The following is an 18,610-nucleotide window of genomic DNA, read 5'->3' as shown; positions in this document are numbered from 1 at the left end:
TTTTAAAATTCTTTATTAATTACACTTTATTCACTTTGTATCCTCCCTGTGGTTCCCTCCTTCCTCCCCTCCCAATCCCTCCTTTCCTCCCCCTTCTGCATGCATGCCCCTCCTCAAGTCCACTGATAGTCTTTGCCCAATTTTTATTCAATAGAAAGTTGTTAAGTTTCCACGAATTCATGAATTTTATGTTGTTCTGTTGTTGTTGATATCCAGCTTTAATCTGTGATGGTCAGAGAGGATACAAGGTGTTGTGTTGTTTTAGTTTTCTTGTATATATTGAAACTTTCTTTGTGTCCTAGTATTTGTTCTGTTTTAGAGAAAATTCAGTGAGCTGCTGAGAAAAAGGTATATATTTTTTGAGTGTGAAATGTTCTATAAATACCTGTTGAGTCCATTTGGTTTGTAACATCAATTAGCTCAAGCATTTCTCCTTTTAGTTTGTGTTTGTATGAGCTGTCTATTGGAAAGAGGTGGGTATTGAAGTCTTCCACCAAGGGAATGAGGGTAAATATGGAATTTAAGCTGTAGTAGTGTTTCTTTGGATGAAACACTAGTACCCTTGTGTTTGATGCATAGATGCTAAGAATCGCAATGCCCTCTTTGTGGATTTTTCCTTTGATATTTGATTCCTAGGAGTGTGTGGTGGCTGTGTGTTGCCTTGTAAGGAATTCTTCTGAGATCTTGTCAGCTGTAGCTACTGAGGATTCTGGTTAGATTTTGTTTCTTGGTATTGGGAGCTGACACTTAGGAATAGGGTTAGGCTAAAAGGGGGTACAGAGGGGGGCCAAAGGAGGTAAGAAAGCTGTGTTCAACCAGGATCTGCTTTGTCCTCTTGGAATGGAGTCACAAGAGTGATGAGAAGCCACAGCATCTAGTGTGCTACAGATCTGGGAATGAGACTGGGACATTGGATTTGGAGGGGAAGAGGGAGAGTGAAGATCTGAAGCTTGCCTACCTTCTTTGCTGGCCTACTTGTTTCTCTAGAAGGTTTGGCTGGTAAGTTCCTAGGAAATCCACACTGGTGTTTGGAGCTGCAATAATACAATGAGTGGGCAGAAAGAAGGATGGAGGGAAAGGTATGCATGCTCTGCTGGAGATGGGAGTAGAAAGGAAGGGAAAGCTGCAGCAGATAATCTGCTGTGAAGGATTGGATTTGGAGGAGAAGAAGGAGAGGTGAAGATGAATCATCAGTCAGGCTATCTGCATCCCTGGCTGGAGTCCCTTCTTGATTTCTTTCTTAACCCAGTTTTCATGCAGTAATGAGTTACTCAATTTCTGCAAGTTTGTATAATTTTTTTCTGTTTCTATTGTTGTTAATAATCCCACTTTAATTCATGGTGGTCAGATAGGATAAAGAATGTTATTTCAAGTTTTCTTTTATCTATTGAGACTTAATTTGTGTCCTAATGTGTGGTCCATTTGGAGAAAAGTTTTATGGGCTCCTGAGAAGAAAGTATGTTCTTTAGTGTTACCGTGGGATGTTCTGTAGATGTCTGTTAGGTTCACTGATTTATGACATTATTTAATTCCAACATATCTCTGTTTAGCTTTTGTCTAGATAGCATATCTACTGGCAAGTAGGGAATTAAAGTCACCCACTATCACTGTGTGAGGGTGAATATATGATTTTGGCTTTAGCGGTGTTTCTTTTATGAACTTGAGTACCGTTGTTGGTACATAAATGTGTTTAGAATTGCAATTGCTCATAATTAGATTTTCCTTTAATGAGTATGTACTGTCCTTTCCTATCTCTTGTCCTTTCCTTTCCTATTGGTTTGAAGTCTGTTTTGTCAGATATTACAAGTTATACCTGCTTGCTTCTTTTATCCATTTACTTGTTTGGTGGTTTAAAAGAAAAATGACCTTTAGATGCTCATATGGAGTGGTACTATTAGGAAGCGTGGCCTTGCTGGAATAGGTATGGTGTTGTTGGGGGAAGTATATTATTGTAGGGGGAAAGCTTTGAGGTCTCAGATGTTCAAGCCAGGCCAAGTGTCCCTCTCTCTTCCTGCTGGCTGTGGATTCAGGTGTAAAACTTTTTGGCTCCTTTTCCAGCACCATGTCTGCTTACAAGCTGCCATGCTTCCTGTCATGATGACAATGGACTAAACATCTGAACTGCAAGCCAGCCCCAATTAAATGTTTTCTTTTATAGGAGTTACTGTTATCATGGTGTCTCTTTACAGAAATAGAAACTAACTACTTGGAATACCTTTTTTTTTAAACTTTTTAAAACATTTCGCTACAACTTGGAATATTTGTTTCCATCTTTTTATCCTAAAGTGAGTGATATCTGTCTTTGATGGTAAAGTGTGTTTATTGGAGGCAGCATAAAACAGATCCTGTTTTTCAATCCAACCAATTAATCTGTACTTTTTTATTGAGGAATTGAAAAATAATATTGAGTTATTAATGAGAAATTTTTATTGGTTCTTGTTATTTTGTTGTGGTGGTATGGGTTTTCTCTCCTTTTTATTTACTGCTCTGAAATTACTTATACCTTGTGTTTTCTTGGGTGTAGTAACTTCTTTAGACTGAAATTTTTCTTCTAGTGGCTTTTACAGAGATAGATTAGTAAACAGAAATTGTTTAAATTTATTTTATCATGAAATATTTTTTCTTTTACTGTCAATTGTAATCAGTAGTCTTGCTGGATATAGTAGTCTATGCTGACATCTATGGCCTCTTAGAGCTCATAGAATATCCATCCATGCCCTTCTTCTTTTCAGAGTCTCCACTGAAAATTCAGGTATTATTTTAATGGACCTTCCCTTATATGTGATTTAGTCTTTTTCCCTTGTAGCTTTTAATAGCCTTTCTTTTTATTATTTTATTATTTTTTATTATGACATGGGATAAAAATAGACAGAACAGACTCCTGAAAACTGTTCTTTGACTTTGACATGCATAACATAGCATACATGCCTGCACTCATACATGTATACACACTTAAAATAAAGTAAAATACTTTTAAAATTTATTATTTTAGTTTTTATTATTATTTTTACAATTTATTCACTTTGAATCCAAGCTGTAGCCCCACTCCCTCATTCCCAGCCCCACCCTCCCTTTCTCTCCCCCCACCATGCCCCTTCCCTAGTCCACTGATAGGGGAGGTCCTCCTCCCCTACTGTCTGATCCTAGCTATCAGGTCTCATCAGGACTGTCTGGATACTCATTTTTTAATTCTTTTTAAAAATTTTATATTAGTTTTTATATTAACCTTCACCAGCACATCAGGTCATATCAAGACTGCACATATCTTCATCCCATGAGGCCAGGCAAGGCAACCCTGCCTGGGACAACCTAAAAATGGAAATAGAAGCAATAAAGAAAACACAATCTGAAGCAATCCTAGAGATGGGAAACCTAGGGAAGAGAACAGGAGCTACAGACACAAGCATCAATAACAGAATACAAGCAATAGAAGAGTGTAGAAGATGCAATTGAAGAAATTGATACATTACTCAAAGGAAATGTTAAATCTAAAAAGTTCCTGACACAGAACATCAAAGAAATATGAAAAGACCAAACCTAAGAATAATAGGAATAGAAGAATAAGACTCCAAACTCCAAGGTCCAGGTAATATTTTCAACAAAATCATAGAAGAAAACTTCTCTAACCTAAAGAAACAGATGCCTATAAATATAAAAGAAGCGTACAGAACACTAAATAGATTGGACCATAAAAGAAACTCCTCCCACCACATAATAATAAAAACATTAAATCTACAGAACAAAGAGAGAATATCAAAAGCTGCAAGGGAAAAAGGTCAAGTAACATATAAAAGCAGACCTATCAGAATCACACCTGACTTCTCAACAGAGAATGTAAGTCAGAAGGGCCTGGTCAGATTTCATGCAGACACTAAGAGAGCACAGGTGTCACCCCAAAGTACTACACTCAGCAAAACTTTCAATCACTGCAGATGGACAAAACAAAATATTCCATGACAACCAAGTTTAATATTCTTTCTTTGTTGCTTATGCTTAGTGTTTTGTTTATTATGTATTGTGGAAAGTGTCTTTTCTGTTCCTGTCTATTTGGTGTTCTCTATGCCTCCTGCACCTTGATAGGCATCTCTTTCTTTAAATTGGGAAGGTTTTCTTCTATGATTTTATTAAAAGTACTTTCTGTGCCTAAAACCTTGTTTTCTTCTCCATCCTCAATATATATTATTCATAGCTTTGTTCTTTTCATAGTGTCCTAAATTTCCTGGATGTTTTGTGCCTTGTTTTGTTTTGTTTTGTTTTGTTGATTTTACACCTTCTTTAACTGAGCTAGCCATTTCTTCTGCCTTCCCTTCAAGACTTGAAATTATTTCTTCCATTTATTGAAATCTGTTCATTAGGCTTTCTTCTGAGGTTTTTTTCTTGTTCAATAACCTGAGTTTTTTGTTTCTAGTTTTATTTCAGGTGGTGTTTTCCTTGGTGATTCTCTTTCTTTATTAAATTCTATCTTTATGTCTTGAATTTTTGTCATTACTTCATTAAACTGTGTTTTCAGTCTTCATTAAAACATTTATTCATATCCTTTTAAAAATGAAAATATTTATAATTGCTTTTTTTATTTCTTGTCTTATGCTTCAGCTAAATTACTTTTTTAGAATCTTATTTCAATAGGGTTGATAACTTCTAGAAGAGGCATATTGTCTTGGTTGTTCATGATTGTGTTTTTGGGCTGGAGAATATGTATATGGAGTCATGATGTTTGAAGTGATTCTTTGTGTAGATATCTGATCTTGTCTTTTTGGGGGTAAGTGTTCTATTGTTTGGTTCCTACTGACTACTCTGGATGCTAGACAAGTTTGGTGGCTATGGTGTCCATGGTAGGATGTGTTTCTTTGGGTCATTGATGACACAAAGGAATAGAGGTAGACTAGAAAGAAAGGCTGAAAGGGATGTTTTAGAGTCTCTTGGATTAAGCTTCAGTTTTAAAGAAAACTGATTTTCCATTTCCCAACAGCTATCAATTACAAATAGTTCACTGGCTAGGAATGAGACTTCATGCCCAACTCTCTTCCCCTTGATAAATTTGGTCTGGCTTGAACTTGTGTAGGTCTTGTGTATGCTGACACAACCAGTGAGAGTCCATATGTTCTGCAGTGTCCAAAAGACACTGTTTCTTTGTAATCATCCACTACTTCTGGATTTTATACTCTATCTCCTCTTCAACAATAATCCCTGAGCTTGAGAAAGGGTATGTGTGGTGTGTGTGTGTGTGTGTGTGTGTGTGTGTGTGTATTTCAATTAGGGCTAAGCACTCTGCAGTCTTTTATTCTCTGCAGTTTGGCCAGTTGTGAATCTCTGTATTAATCGACACATACTTCAAAGAAAACTTTCTTTGATGAAGATTGACCATTGCAGTGATATGGATATGGTAATATCATGAAGAGTTGTTTTAATATTGTTCATTCAGCAGAATAATAGTATTGGGTTCTCTTTTAGGACCTATGACCTCTCTAGCCACGGGTACTTGGCCTCACAATATTGCTAAGTATGGGTTCAATCTTGTGGAACAGGTCTTAGATTCAAGCAGAAAGTGGTTGATTGCTTCCATAAGATTTATGCCACTGTTAAACCAGTGGGGGAAAAATCATGCCAAACCAGTCATTACTTTAGCTCACAGGGATCAGAGCTGGGTAAGACTGTTGATTACCTTTCTGCCCTGGCAGTGTGGCTAGAACATTACACTCTTATGAAACTAGCCATAGGGAACAATCTCTTAGGTCAGTGCCAACTTGGTTTTTCTATACTCTATGACTAAAGCGTATGGGTCTAACTTATAATAGGGTCTTACCACAAAGTCCTGTAGGGTAAACTATAGCATTGACAACAGCCTGTAATCTTTGGGGGCCTATGTAAACTCACTGGACAACTACTCCAAAAGAGTTAATTCCCTCCTGGTACTAGGCTTTTTATTTGATAGTCTCTGCTGCCTAGTGGAGATATTGCTGTTTCTTTACACCCATTTTAACTCTTTCCATATACAAACATACATACATACATACATACATACATACATACATATGTGTGTGTGTGTAACTTCTACAGTAGTAGGCAGGTTTTCATTATGACTTATTCAAAATATCTTATTTTATTTATACCTCTCTATTTCCTTCTTCTACCCTGGCTTCCTCACTCCTACTAAATTTAAGCCTTCCTTTTCCATTATTATACTTTAACCCTTTATACCAGTGGGTTTTACCTACCCTCTCTTGAAAGCTTCTCCATAGCCCCTCACTAATTTTTTTTTTTTTTACTTCCAGGGATATTCTAAATAGAATACATATATCTGATTCAAAGCTAAAATCCACAAATTACAAAAAAAAATGACATTTGCCATGCCTGGCCTAGATTTTCTAGCTCAGAATGATGTTTCCAGTTTCATCCATTTATCTGAAATTTTCATGTTTGTTTTCTTTTCTTTTTTTCATTCTTCTTTTTTTTTTTTTTTAGAATTTATGTATTTATTATTTATACAGTGTTCTGCTTACATGCCAGAAGAGGGCACCAGATCTCACTGTAGATGGCTGTGATCCACCATGTGGTTTCTGGGAATTGAACTCAAAACCTTTGGACGAAGAGCCAGTGTTCTTAACCTTTGAGCCATCTCTCCAGCCCCCACTTCTTCTTTTTTTAGAGAGAGGGCCTTTCTACATATCCCTGTGTCAAGCCAGGTTGGCTTTGAATTCATAGATATCAGCCTGCCTCTGCCTCACAAGTGCCTGGATTAAAGGCATGCATCAGTATACCTGGCTAATCTTGTTTTTTCTTAGTGGCTGAATATTGTTCCATTGTCTAAATGCACCACATTTTTATCCATTCATCAGCTGGTAGACATCTAGACCATTTTCACTTCCCAGCTATTGTGAATAGCAGCAATGAACATGAATGAGAAGCAGGTATCTCTGTAGTATAAAATGGGGCCTTTGGGTATATGTCCAGGAGTAGTATAGCTAGCTGGACCATGTGGCAGATTTATTTCTCGCATTTTTAGGAACCTCCACCTTAATTTTCACACTGTCTATAGCAGTTTGCACTCCCACCAGCAGTGAAAAAGTGTTCTCCTTTCCCTAAGTCCATACGAGTATTTGTGTTCTTTTTTACAACTATTTATTTAGTTATTGTTTATACAACATTTTACATGCATGTACATTGGAAGAAGGCACCAGATGTCACTATAGATGGTTGTGAGCCACCATGTGGTTGCTGGGAATTGAATTCAGGACCTTTGGAAAAACAGCCAGTGTTCTTAACCTCTGAGCCATCTCTCAAGCCCTTGTCTTCTTCTTTTTTTTTTTTTAAGTCTTAGCCATTCTGACTGGGTTAAGATGAAATCTCAGAATAGTTTTAATTTGCATTTCTTTTTTTTCCTTGTTGTTTAGCTTCTTTTTTCATTTTTTTTCTTTTTTAATTTTTATTAACTACAGTTTATTCACTTTGTATCCCCCCTGTACCTCCCTCTCTCCTCCTCTCCCAATCCCACCCTCCCTCTTCCCCACCCATGTCCCTTTCCCAGTTCACTGAAACGGGATGTCCTCCTCCCCTTCCCTCTGATCCTAGTCTATCAGGTCTCATCAGGACTTGCTGCATTGTCTTCCTCTGTGGTCTGGTAAGGATTCTCCCCCCTCGGGGGGAGAGGTGGTCAAAGAGCAGGCCAATCAGTTCATGTCAGAGACAGTCCCTGTCCCCATTACTATGGAACCCACTTGGATACTGAACTGCCATAGGCTACCTCTATACAGGGGTTCCAGGACATTTCCATGAGTGGACCTTGGCTAGAGTATCAGTTTCAGAAAAGACCCCTGTGCCCAGACTTATAGGATCTGTCGCTGTCCTTGTGCAGCCCCTGTCCTCTCCAGGTTTTACTAACTCCCACTTCTTTCATAAGATTCCCTGTACTCTGCCCAAAGTTAGGCTATGAGTCTCAACATCTGCCCAGTAGAGCCTTCCAGAGGCCCTCTGTAGTAGGCTCCTGTCCTGTTCCCTGTTTCTCCCTCCTCTGATGTCCTTCCTTTTTGCCTTTCTGAATGGGGATTGAACATCTTAGCCAGAGTCCTCCTTCCTGATTAGCTTCCTTATCCTGTATATATAAAGAACTCAAGAAGTTAAACAGCAACAAATCAAGTAATCTAATTAAAAAAATGGGGTACAGAGTTAAACAGAGAATTCTCAATAGAGGAATATCGAACGGCAGAGAAACACTTAAAGAAATGTTCAGCGTCCTTAGTCATCAGGGAAATGCAAATCAAAACAACCCTGATATTTCACCTTACACCCATCAGAATGGCCAAGATGAAAAACTCAAGTGACAACACATGCTGGAGAGGATGTGGAGAAAGGGGAACCCTCCTCCACTGCTGGTGGGAATGTAAACTTATACAACCACTTTGGAAATCAATTTGGTGCTTTCTCAGACAATTAGGAATAGCACTTCCTCAAGATCCAAGATCTAGCTATACCACTGCTAGGCATATAGCCAAAAGATGCTAAAAAAAAAAAAAACCTCTCAAGTATACAACAAGGATGCTCAACCATGTTTGTAGCAGCTTTATTTGTAATAGCCAGAAGCTGGAAACAACCCAAATGCCCCTCAGTTGAGGAATGGATACAGAAATTGTGGTACATTTACACAATGGAATATTACTCAGTGATAAAAAACAAGGAAATCATGAAATTTGCAGGTAAATGGTGAGAACTGGAAAAGATCATCCTGAGTGAGCTATCCCAGAAGCAGAAAGACACACACGGTATATACTCACTCATAAGTGGATACTATACATATAATATAGGATAAACATAGTTTGCATTTCTTTAATGGCTAAGGATGATCATTTAAAAAATTATAGAAATTTATATTTCATTTTTTGAGAACTAAAGTTATATGTTGCATTTTTTACTTTTTAAATTTTATGTATCTTGGTGTTTTGCCTGCATGTGTGTCTGTGTGGGGGTGTCATCTCTCCAGCCCCCATATTGCATTTTTCAATTGAGTTTCTTTCCTTCTTTTCAATGGTTTTCATCTTTTTTTTTTTTGACAGGTTCTCACAATGTAACCATGGCTGGCCTGGAACTCACTATGTAGACAAGTCTAGCCTCTAACCTAGTGGTTCTCAACCTTTATAATGTTGCAAGCCTTTAATACAATTCCTCATATTGTAGTAACTCTCAATCATGAAATTATTTTATTGCTACTTCATAACTGTAATTATGCTACTATTATAAATCATAATGTAAATATCTTATATGTGACCCAAAGGGGTCACAATCTGCAGGTTGAGAACCACTACTCTAATTCATAGGCATCTGCCTGCCTCTGCCTCGAGGGTGCTAGAATTAAAGATGGGCACATTTGGATGTTTGTTTTCTCAATATAGAAGGGGTTTTTGTTTGTTTTTCACTTATTTATGTAGTCTGGATATTAACCCTCTGTCACACTAGTAACCCTGCATCAGGAAGCAGAGAACAGACAAAAAGTGGGGACAGACTATAAACCGCAAGGCCCAACTTCCAGTGACTTCCTATGTGAAGTTTCTACTTCCCAGTGTTCCTACAGTTTCCCAAAACTGTGCCACCAGTCTGGGATTAAGTGTTCCAAACATAAAAATTTGAGAGGGACATCCACATTCAAAACACAACAGCTCATTACTTTATAAACATAAGATATTTGTCTAGCGCATACTTCTATAGTGGTTCAGTGTTGTGGCATTAGCTTCTGTTTAGCACTGCTGAGATCCAGATGGTAAACAGCATCACAATCGTAGGAATCGTAGATCATACGACAATATAAGGAATCAGAGAATGATTCAGGATGAGGTTTGCTTTTCTATGACAACTTAATCTTGAATGAAAACAAGACTTCCATAAGAACGACCTCAATTCTTTTTGAAGAAAATACCATGTCCTTTTACTAGGTTCTGTCTCTTCCTCTCTCCCTTGTCCCCTCTCCTAGTCATTACCTTTCACTCTTCCTCCTCCTACCTGACATCAAACCGTGTTTTTTGTTTGTTTGTTTTTTTGTTTTTTTGTTTTTTTTTTTTTTTTTTTTGCTTTCCTGGATTTCCTAAGTAGAAGTAGAATAGGCTAGCTTCAAACTCAGAGATTTGTTTAACTCTCTCTCCCAAGTGCATGGATTAAAGATATATGGCACCGTACTAGCCTACCATTAAGGGAGAATTGAAAAATCACCTCAATCTTTTTTGGTGTGGTCTAAGGTTAGGGACATCATTCCTAGAGTGCATTCCCAGACAAAGAATGAGAGAGCAGAAGAAATGTTAAGGAAACCTTTAATGAAGTCAGGATTTATGGAAAGGCTGTTATGTATCACATAAAAAGACAAGGCAATTTAAGATGTAAGAAATTAAATGTAAGAAAATAACAAAGAACCAGTAGTAGCAAGTCTTTGTTTATTGAGGTAGGCATGAAAATTTGCATTCTGCTCAGGATAACTTGATTGGTGGGTGTGAAAACTACATTTTATCTCCTTAGGCCACCTAAGAAATAAATAATTAACTACATTATATTGCTTTTGGTGTAATTTTCCAGTCAGTTAAAGAATGTTCTGTATGGTCCAAAACTCAGCATGGATGTTTGAGATAGGAGATGACTAACCAAACATATTGCCACAAGTTTGCTTTTCAGCTATTGCTAGTTTGGGACCAGGAAGACATGGATTATTTGTCATCCTTTAGTTTTGTGGCTAACTTAAGATTCCAAGTTGTTCTTCTAGTTTATTTTATAACGAAGATTTGAGAAATAATTTGAGGATTGCTTAGTGAAGCACGGGCATTTGAAAGTTTTAAGCTGCTTCTTTAAGAATCTGTCTTTTGGAGGTATGCCCAGGAGTGGTATGGCTGGATCTTGAGGAAGCGCTATTCCTAGTTGTCTGAGAAAGTACCAGATTGATTTCCAGAGTGGTTGTACAAGTTTACATTTCCACCAGCAGTGGAGAAGGGTTCCCCTTTCTCCACAACTTCTCCAATATGTGTTGTCACTTGAGTTTTTCATCTTGGCCATTCTGATGGGTGTAAGGTGAAATATCAGGGTTGTTTTGATTTGCATTTCCCTAATGACTAATGAGGTTGAACATTTCTTTAGTGTTTCTCTGCCATTTGATATTCCTCTACAGAGAGTTCTCTGTTTAGCTCTGTTCCCCATTTTTTAATTGGATTACTTGGTTTGCTGCTTTTCAGCTTCTTTAGTTCTTTATATATACTGGATATGAGTCCTCTGTCAGATAAAGGGTTGGTGAAGATTCTTTCCCAGTCTGTGGGCTGTCATTTTGTTTTGATGATGGTGTCCTTTGATTTACAGAAGCTTTTCAGTTTCATGAGGTCCCATTTATTGATTGTTGCTCTTAGAGCCTGTACTGTTGGTGTTCTGTTCAGGAAGTTGTCTCCTGTGCCAATGAGTTCAAGGGTATTCCCCACTTTTTTTTCTAGTCAATTTAATGTGTCTGGTTTTATGTTGAGGTCTTTGATCCACTTGGACTTTAGTTTTGTGCAGGGTGATAAGTATGGATCTATTTTCATTTTTCTAAATGTAGACATCCAGTTAGACCAGCCATACCACTCCTAGGCATATATCCAAAAGAGGCTCAAGTAAACAATAAGAACATTTGCTCAACCATGTTTGTAGCAGCTTTATTTGTAATAGCCAGAAGCTGGAAACAGCCCAGATGCCCCTCAACTCAAGAATGGATGCAGAAATTGTGATACATCTATACAATGGAGTATTACTCTGCAATGAAAAATAAGGAAATCATGAAATTTGCAGGTGAATGGTGGGACCTAGAAAGGATCATCCTGAGTGAGCTGTCCCAGAAGCAGAAAGACACACATGGTATATACTCACTCATACAGACATATAACATAGGATAAACCCACTAAAATATGTACATCTAAAGAAACTAATCAAGAGAGAGGACCCTGACCAAAATGTTCAATCCCCATCCCGAAAGGCAAAGAGGATGGACCTCAGAAGAAGAAATCAGGAAACAACCTAGGAACCTGCCATAGAGGGCCTCTGAAAGGCTCTGCCCTGCAGACTATTAGATACTGAGACTTATGGCCAACTGTTGGGCAGAGTACATGGAATCTTATGTAAGAAGGGGGAAATAGTAAGAGCTGGAGAGGACAGGAACCCCACAAGGAGAGCAATAGAACCAGAAATTTGAACACAGGGAACTTCCCAGAGACTCATACTCCAACCAAGGACTATTCATGGAGATAACCCCTGCACAGATATAGCACATGACAGTTCAGTGTCCAAGAGGGTTACATAGTAATGGGAAGAGGGACTGCCTCTGACATGAACTGATTGGCCTGCTCTTTGATCACCTCCCTCTGAGGGGGGAGCAGCCTTACCAGGCCACAGAAGATGACAATGCAGCCACTCCTGATGTGATCTGATAGACTAAGATCAGAAGGAAGGAGAAGAGGACCTCCCCTATCAGTGGACTTGGGAAGGGGCATGCGTGAAGAAGCGGGAGGGAGGGTGGGGTCGGGAGGGGAAGAGAGAGGAGCTTATGGGGGGATACAAAGTGAATAAAGTTTAATTTAAAAAAAATAAAAAATAAAATAAATAAAAAAATAATCTACCTTCTTTAATCCAAGCACTCAGGAAGCAGAGGCAGGTGGATCTCTTTGAGTTCAACGCCAGCCTGGTGTACAAAGTGAGTCCAGTACAGCCAAGGCTACACAGTGGAACCCTGTCTCAAAAAACAAAACAAACCAAACAAAAAAAAATCTGTCTTCTCTCCCATTTCCCTAATTCCTTGCCAACCTTTCTTGAAGATGCTGTGTTAGAAGCTTAGACAGACATTTTTCTATTTTTCCACAAGGTCAGAATTTATTGAATAAATAAATTCAGAAGTTATATTGTTTTTATTGGCTATGGTTTGGCAAATAGTTCCAATTTACCTTGAAAATTGTCTATTGGCAAAAATGGATTATTTTATTTCCATCTTAATTACTAATATTAATTCTCAGACCATGCATTAATACTTCACACAGTAAAAAATATAAAGGTTACAGAATGACAAAAAAGGGTTAAACAGGCTGTGGAGTTCAGAGATACCATCTTGAAGTTACAGGAAGAGAGCTGATGCAAGCTCCAAGGAAGAGTCTGATAAATCTTTTTTTTAACTTTTATTAATTACACTTTATTCACTTTGTATCCCCCATAAGCCCCTCCCTCCTCCCCTCCCGATCACATCCTCTCTCCCCCTTCTTCACACATGCCCCTCCCCAAGTCCACTGATAGGGGAGGTCCTCCTCTCCTTCCTTCTGATCTTAGTCTATCAGATCACATCAGGAGTGGCTGCACTGTGGCCTGGTAAGGCTGCTCCCCACTCAGGGGGAGGTGATCAAAGAACAGGCCAATCAGTTCATGTCAGAGGCAGTCCCTCTTCCCATTACTATGTAACCCACTTAGACACTGAACTGCCGTGGGCTACATCTGTGTAGGGGTTCTAGGTTATCTCCATGCGTGGTACTTGGTTGGAGTATGAGTCTCTGGGAAGATCCCTGTGTTCAAATTTTCTGGTTCTGTTGCTCTCCTTGTGGGGTTCCTGTCCTCTCCAGCTCTTACTATTTCCCACTTCTTACATAAGATTCCATGCACTCTGCCCAACAGTTGGCCCTAAGTCTCAGCGTCTGCTTTGATAGTCTGCAGGGCAGAGCCTTTCAGAGGTCTTCCTTGGCAAGTTTCTAGCTTGTTTCCTGTTTTCTTATTCTTCTGATGTCCTTCCTCTTTGTCTTTCAGGATGGGGATTGAGCATTTTAGTCAGGGTCCTCTCTCTTGATTAGTTTCTTTAGATGTACAGATTATAGTAGTTTTATCTTATGTTATATGTCTATGTGAGTGAGTAGTCTGATAAGTCTTATGAAGCACAGCACAGAACTATTTTTAGTTGCAGAAAGGTCAGATTCAGTTCCAGGTGACAAGACATTTCAGCTGTCAGTTTGAAGTGGGCCAAGTATCACAGGCAGGAGAAACTAGAAACTGCACTATAGCTTAAGCTCAGGAACAGAGGCAGTCTTTTGATGTGGCAAATTCCCTGCACAAGACTCATGACAAGTGACCTTGTGACTGGTTAATGTGTTTATCACACTTTGGTCTTCAGATGATCCTTCTTTTACAGTCCCAAGTGAGGAGGTCCTTTTTCATGGAATTGATAAGTTCATGTGTCTGGTGTTTCTGGTATGACTTAATACATTGTGGGATATCATTTACTGGTGTAAATAAATTATCATTTTGTGCCTTCTAATGTGCTGTCAGTTAGTGGTTGTCACTTGTGAAAATAAGATTTTGAGTTACTCTTCCTTGGTTCTTACAATCAAAATGGAGTAACTCAGGCTGAGACTGTTGCTTTATCAAATCAAATAATTTAAGACTAAGCAAGCCACCTTCTTATCTTCTCTACTATAACACCTTATTATCACTATACTCAGTATCAGTCCTCCAAAATATGAAACCTTAAGAAAAAAATTCATCCAAACCATAGCTACACATTACTAGGGGCACCAACAAAAGTTGCGCTTCCAAGTTTCTTGGGAGGATAGGGATAGTGTTAAGAGTACACATGAGTGGGGTTGCATCTGAGGCCACAAGAAGTAGTCTGCTTCTGAGTGGATAGCCAGGACTACAAGTAACAGACGAATATCAAACAGCTATACTTGGTTTGGTGCTTTCATGGTGTTTCTAAACCTCCTATGTGCATTCCAATATGTCCACACCTGCCTGCCAAATCACGGTTCCTGTGAATTGATAGCTAGGTATCTCTTTTTTCACCAGCTTACTGATGTAGCTTGTCAAACACTGGCTTTCTGCTTGCTCTCAGGTGATACTATACTGAAGTTATAAGGTACTAATATGTGCCTCAACTTTAATGAGAAACCTGAGGTAGAAAACAACTTCATTTCACCTAGCTAACACCAAACTACCATGTTCTCATCTTTTTCTTGGTGATTTAAAAAAATCTTTATGTATACCATACTAACACTTATCTAGTAAGCACGTTTTCATTTGAATTTATTGACACTGTTGAAAAATTCCAGAGGCAAATTAGAAGGAAAATGTAAACAGAACAACTTTTTTTTATGCTTTGTATTTACATTCGACATGTTTTTAATGATCCCTTCTAATAGGTCTTCTTTGGCAATGTGGATTCATCTGGGATTAAGCACAATAGTTTTAATCCTCCAATTATTGCTCGGTATATCCGTTTGCACCCCACTCATTCTAGCATCCGCAGTACTCTTCGCATGGAGTTAATCGGCTGTGATTTAAACAGTAAGTGCCAAGTCATCCCATATTATTTCCTTTCCTAAATAAATGTAGAATAACTAGCTGTTTTAGTTATCTTGAAACTGTGAGGAGATATTTCTATTACAGAATATAGAACTGTCAGTGATAATATCATCACAGTCTTGAAACAAACAAAACAACAAAAACAGGAGTTTCTTACTGCAGTTATACTAATCGTAGGATACTCTAGAAACAGTTATCTCCTATACTTCTATCAACAAGGAAAATAAACATCAAGCAAAACTAAGTAGGACTGACCAGAAAATCTGTGCATTTTAGCAGTAACAGAACTTGTGTAAAACTTGATGCCTGATAATGATCATGATGACACTATCTCTAGAGGATTGAAGGCAGTGAAAATAAAACCTAGGCTGCAGCCTACCCATGTGACATTATGCTTTTATTTCTTTAAGGTTGCAGCATACCATTGGGAATGGAGAGCAAAGTAATATCAGATACACAAATTACTGCCTCATCCTATTTCACCAATATGTTTGCCACTTGGCTTCCTTCACAAGCTCGACTTAACCTCCAGGGAAGAACTAATGCCTGGCGACCTCGGGTTGGAGCAACATATTTATCACGTAACTCATAAAAATAGAGAATAGAACCTGGGAAATAGGAAAAGCCTTTTTTAAAAAAAGGATATCTCTTCACTGTTCTTAAGAAGAGTGTTTAGAGAGGTCAACAATGCCCCCAGAGACATTCACTTGATATGCCATGTGATGTTACACAGCATTCACTGGAAGAAGAAATGATCTTTAATAAAGTACCTAGAAGAAGAATCTCTGTATTCAGTACTAGGCTAATATCTGTGAAATCATCATGGTAGCTAAGTCCAATCCAGAGCTAGTGCGATGGTTCCTCAGGTAAAGGTGCTTGCCACCAAACTGATGACATAAGTTCAATCCTTGGTATCTACATTAGGGGAAGGAGAGAGCCAACTCCTCCACATTGTCCTTAGACCTCCACATAGGTTCCATGGCCATGAATGTGCATGAGCACACGCGCGCGCACACACACACCACACACACATACACACACACACACACACACACACACACACGGACACGGACACAGACAAATAAGTAAATAAAGTTCAGAGCATTATTATTTTGAATGAAAGTTTGGCTACTACATTGCCAGAGTTTATATTCTAGTAGATATGTTTTGTAGATTCATTCAGAACTTACTAGAAACCTATTAAGTGGGTGACCTGAGGACACTGAAAATAGAATGATGAAAAATTTCACCCTTGGGATTCTTAGTACAATAAAGGAGGCAGACAAACCTTTATGTATAGTGATGACTACTGTGTAGCTTAAAAGATAGTTGTGGATTTCTGAGAGCAAATAGTAACAAAGGAGAATTTATTCAAATATCTCTTCCTCAGGTGAATGATCCAAAAGAATGGTTGCAAGTGGACTTAAAAAAGACAATGAAAGTTACTGGAATAATAACCCAGGGAGCGAAATCTCTCTTTACCAGCATGTTTGTGAAAGAGTTCCTTATTTCCAGCAGTCAAGACAGCCATCACTGGACTCGAATTTTACACAATGGCAAAGTAAAGGTATGTTCTCATAAGAAAGTGTGTATGGTCACTCAAGCCTGTAATCCTTTCACTCAGCTCAAGGCCAGCTTGGATTACAGAATAAGACCCTGCCTTCAAAAATGAATAAAGGATACAACTCCTGTCTTAGTTCTTCACATTTAGAGGTAAAACCAGATTGATTTGTGACCACCTTCTCAAGATAAAATTTACTAAGTACTTATATTAATGCTATTTTTATAAAACTGTGTTTGTTTCTCAGTTTGTGTCTTAACCCAGCTATCACATAAATGAGACTCTATTATATTATCTAAATGAGTTTCACAGCACAAGAACTGATCTGTTATTATTCTATTCTTTACCCTCTGAGCTAATCTGGTTTCCTCCTAGCATACATCCCAGAGATACTTGCACTTTGTAGCTTCCTGATCCAGCTCCTTCTCCTGATGTTTCTTGGGCCTCTGCCCATGGCTCATTCCCTCTGCTGAATCCTCTACTTCCTCTTCTAACTCTTCCTCCCCTGGCTAGCAGGAAATCCATTCCCTGCTCAGCTGTAAGCTACTTTATTGGACTATCAGGGGACAATTGTGGAACAGTGTTTATACAACATTAAGACAGGAGATCCTTAGCACAAGGATTGCAACCAGATATGGGGGGTACAGAAATCAGCATTTGACTTATAGAAACACCTTATGCCTACATACCTACATTAACAGAACACTGTGAATAATATTGTGAGAGAACACAGTGACCCCAAGCAAGGGAGTAAAATTCCAAGGGGGGAAAAATTCGGCCAAGAGTTGTTTCTCACGGAAGTGGAAGCCATACAGGATGATTGCAAGAATCAAAGCTAAAGGGGCTGGAGAGATGGTTTAGAGGTTAAGAGCACTGTCTGTTCTTCCAGGGGCCCTGAGTTCAATTCCCAGCAACCACACGGTGGCTCATAACTATCTATAATGAGATCTGGTGCCCTCTTCCGGCCTGTAGGCATATATGTACACATACTAAATAAATTACTTTTTTAAAAAAGAATCAAAGCTAAAGACAGTTATGCTTTTTCTCAACAAATGCTTAATGATGCTTTATGCTTACTAGCAAGGCTAGATTTTCAATCCATATGTTCTTTAGTCTTGATCTGGAATTTTTAGATAATTCAAAAAAGCAGACCAATTATAAATATTATACAAGGTCTTAGTATGCCATGAGTATACTGCGATTGCAGTAGCAATGGTTTACATCATCTGTGGTATTTTGTAATTTTTGTTTTGTTTTTTTGAGACAGGATTTACACTGTGTGGCCTTGGCTGTCCTGGACATGCTTTGTAGACCAGGCTGGCCTCGAACTCAGAGAGATCTGCCTGCCTCTGCCTCCCAAGGGCTGGGACTAAAGTAGTGAGCCACCATGTCCAGCTTTTGTAATATTTTTTTTAAACCAAAAATTATCCATGGTGGGGTATGTCAGCTTTTTACTACTATAACAACTACTTGAAATAAACAACTTATAATGATGTGCCAATGGTTTATTTAGAAGATATAACAACAGTATAAATATAATGAATATAAGTAGAATAAGGAATTTTAAAATTATAGTTTTTTCTTGGAGGTAAAGTTATAATATTGAGCCTTGACAATTTAATGCATATTGTATTTTCCAGAATAACCAGTCAATAATAGGATAGGTTATAAACCATCAAGGTTTTAAGATTCCCAAAATAGCATTAAAAATACAGAAAGATAAACTCAACA

The 18,610-nt window shown here is 38.3% G+C and overlaps 1 protein-coding gene across 2 annotated transcripts in view; it reads left to right on the top strand.

The window, feature by feature from the left end:
- F8 (coagulation factor VIII) overlaps positions 1-18,610 on the top strand; it is a 146,299-nt gene that overhangs the window by 106,732 nt on the left and 20,957 nt on the right. For both annotated transcript variants that reach the window (XM_060375196.1, XM_060375197.1), the window contains 3 exons: positions 15,156-15,300; positions 15,729-15,877; positions 16,709-16,885. In XM_060375196.1, the coding sequence (XP_060231179.1) occupies positions 15,156-15,300; positions 15,729-15,877; positions 16,709-16,885 (471 nt within the window). The remainder of the gene's footprint in view (positions 1-15,155; positions 15,301-15,728; positions 15,878-16,708; positions 16,886-18,610) is intronic.

This window comes from Meriones unguiculatus, chromosome X (assembly GCF_030254825.1).
Source record: "Meriones unguiculatus strain TT.TT164.6M chromosome X, Bangor_MerUng_6.1, whole genome shotgun sequence".
Classification (NCBI taxonomy): Eukaryota; Metazoa; Chordata; class Mammalia; order Rodentia; family Muridae; genus Meriones; species Meriones unguiculatus.
Note: the sequence above shows the minus strand (reverse complement) of the source record. Positions and strands in the feature narration are given on the sequence as shown.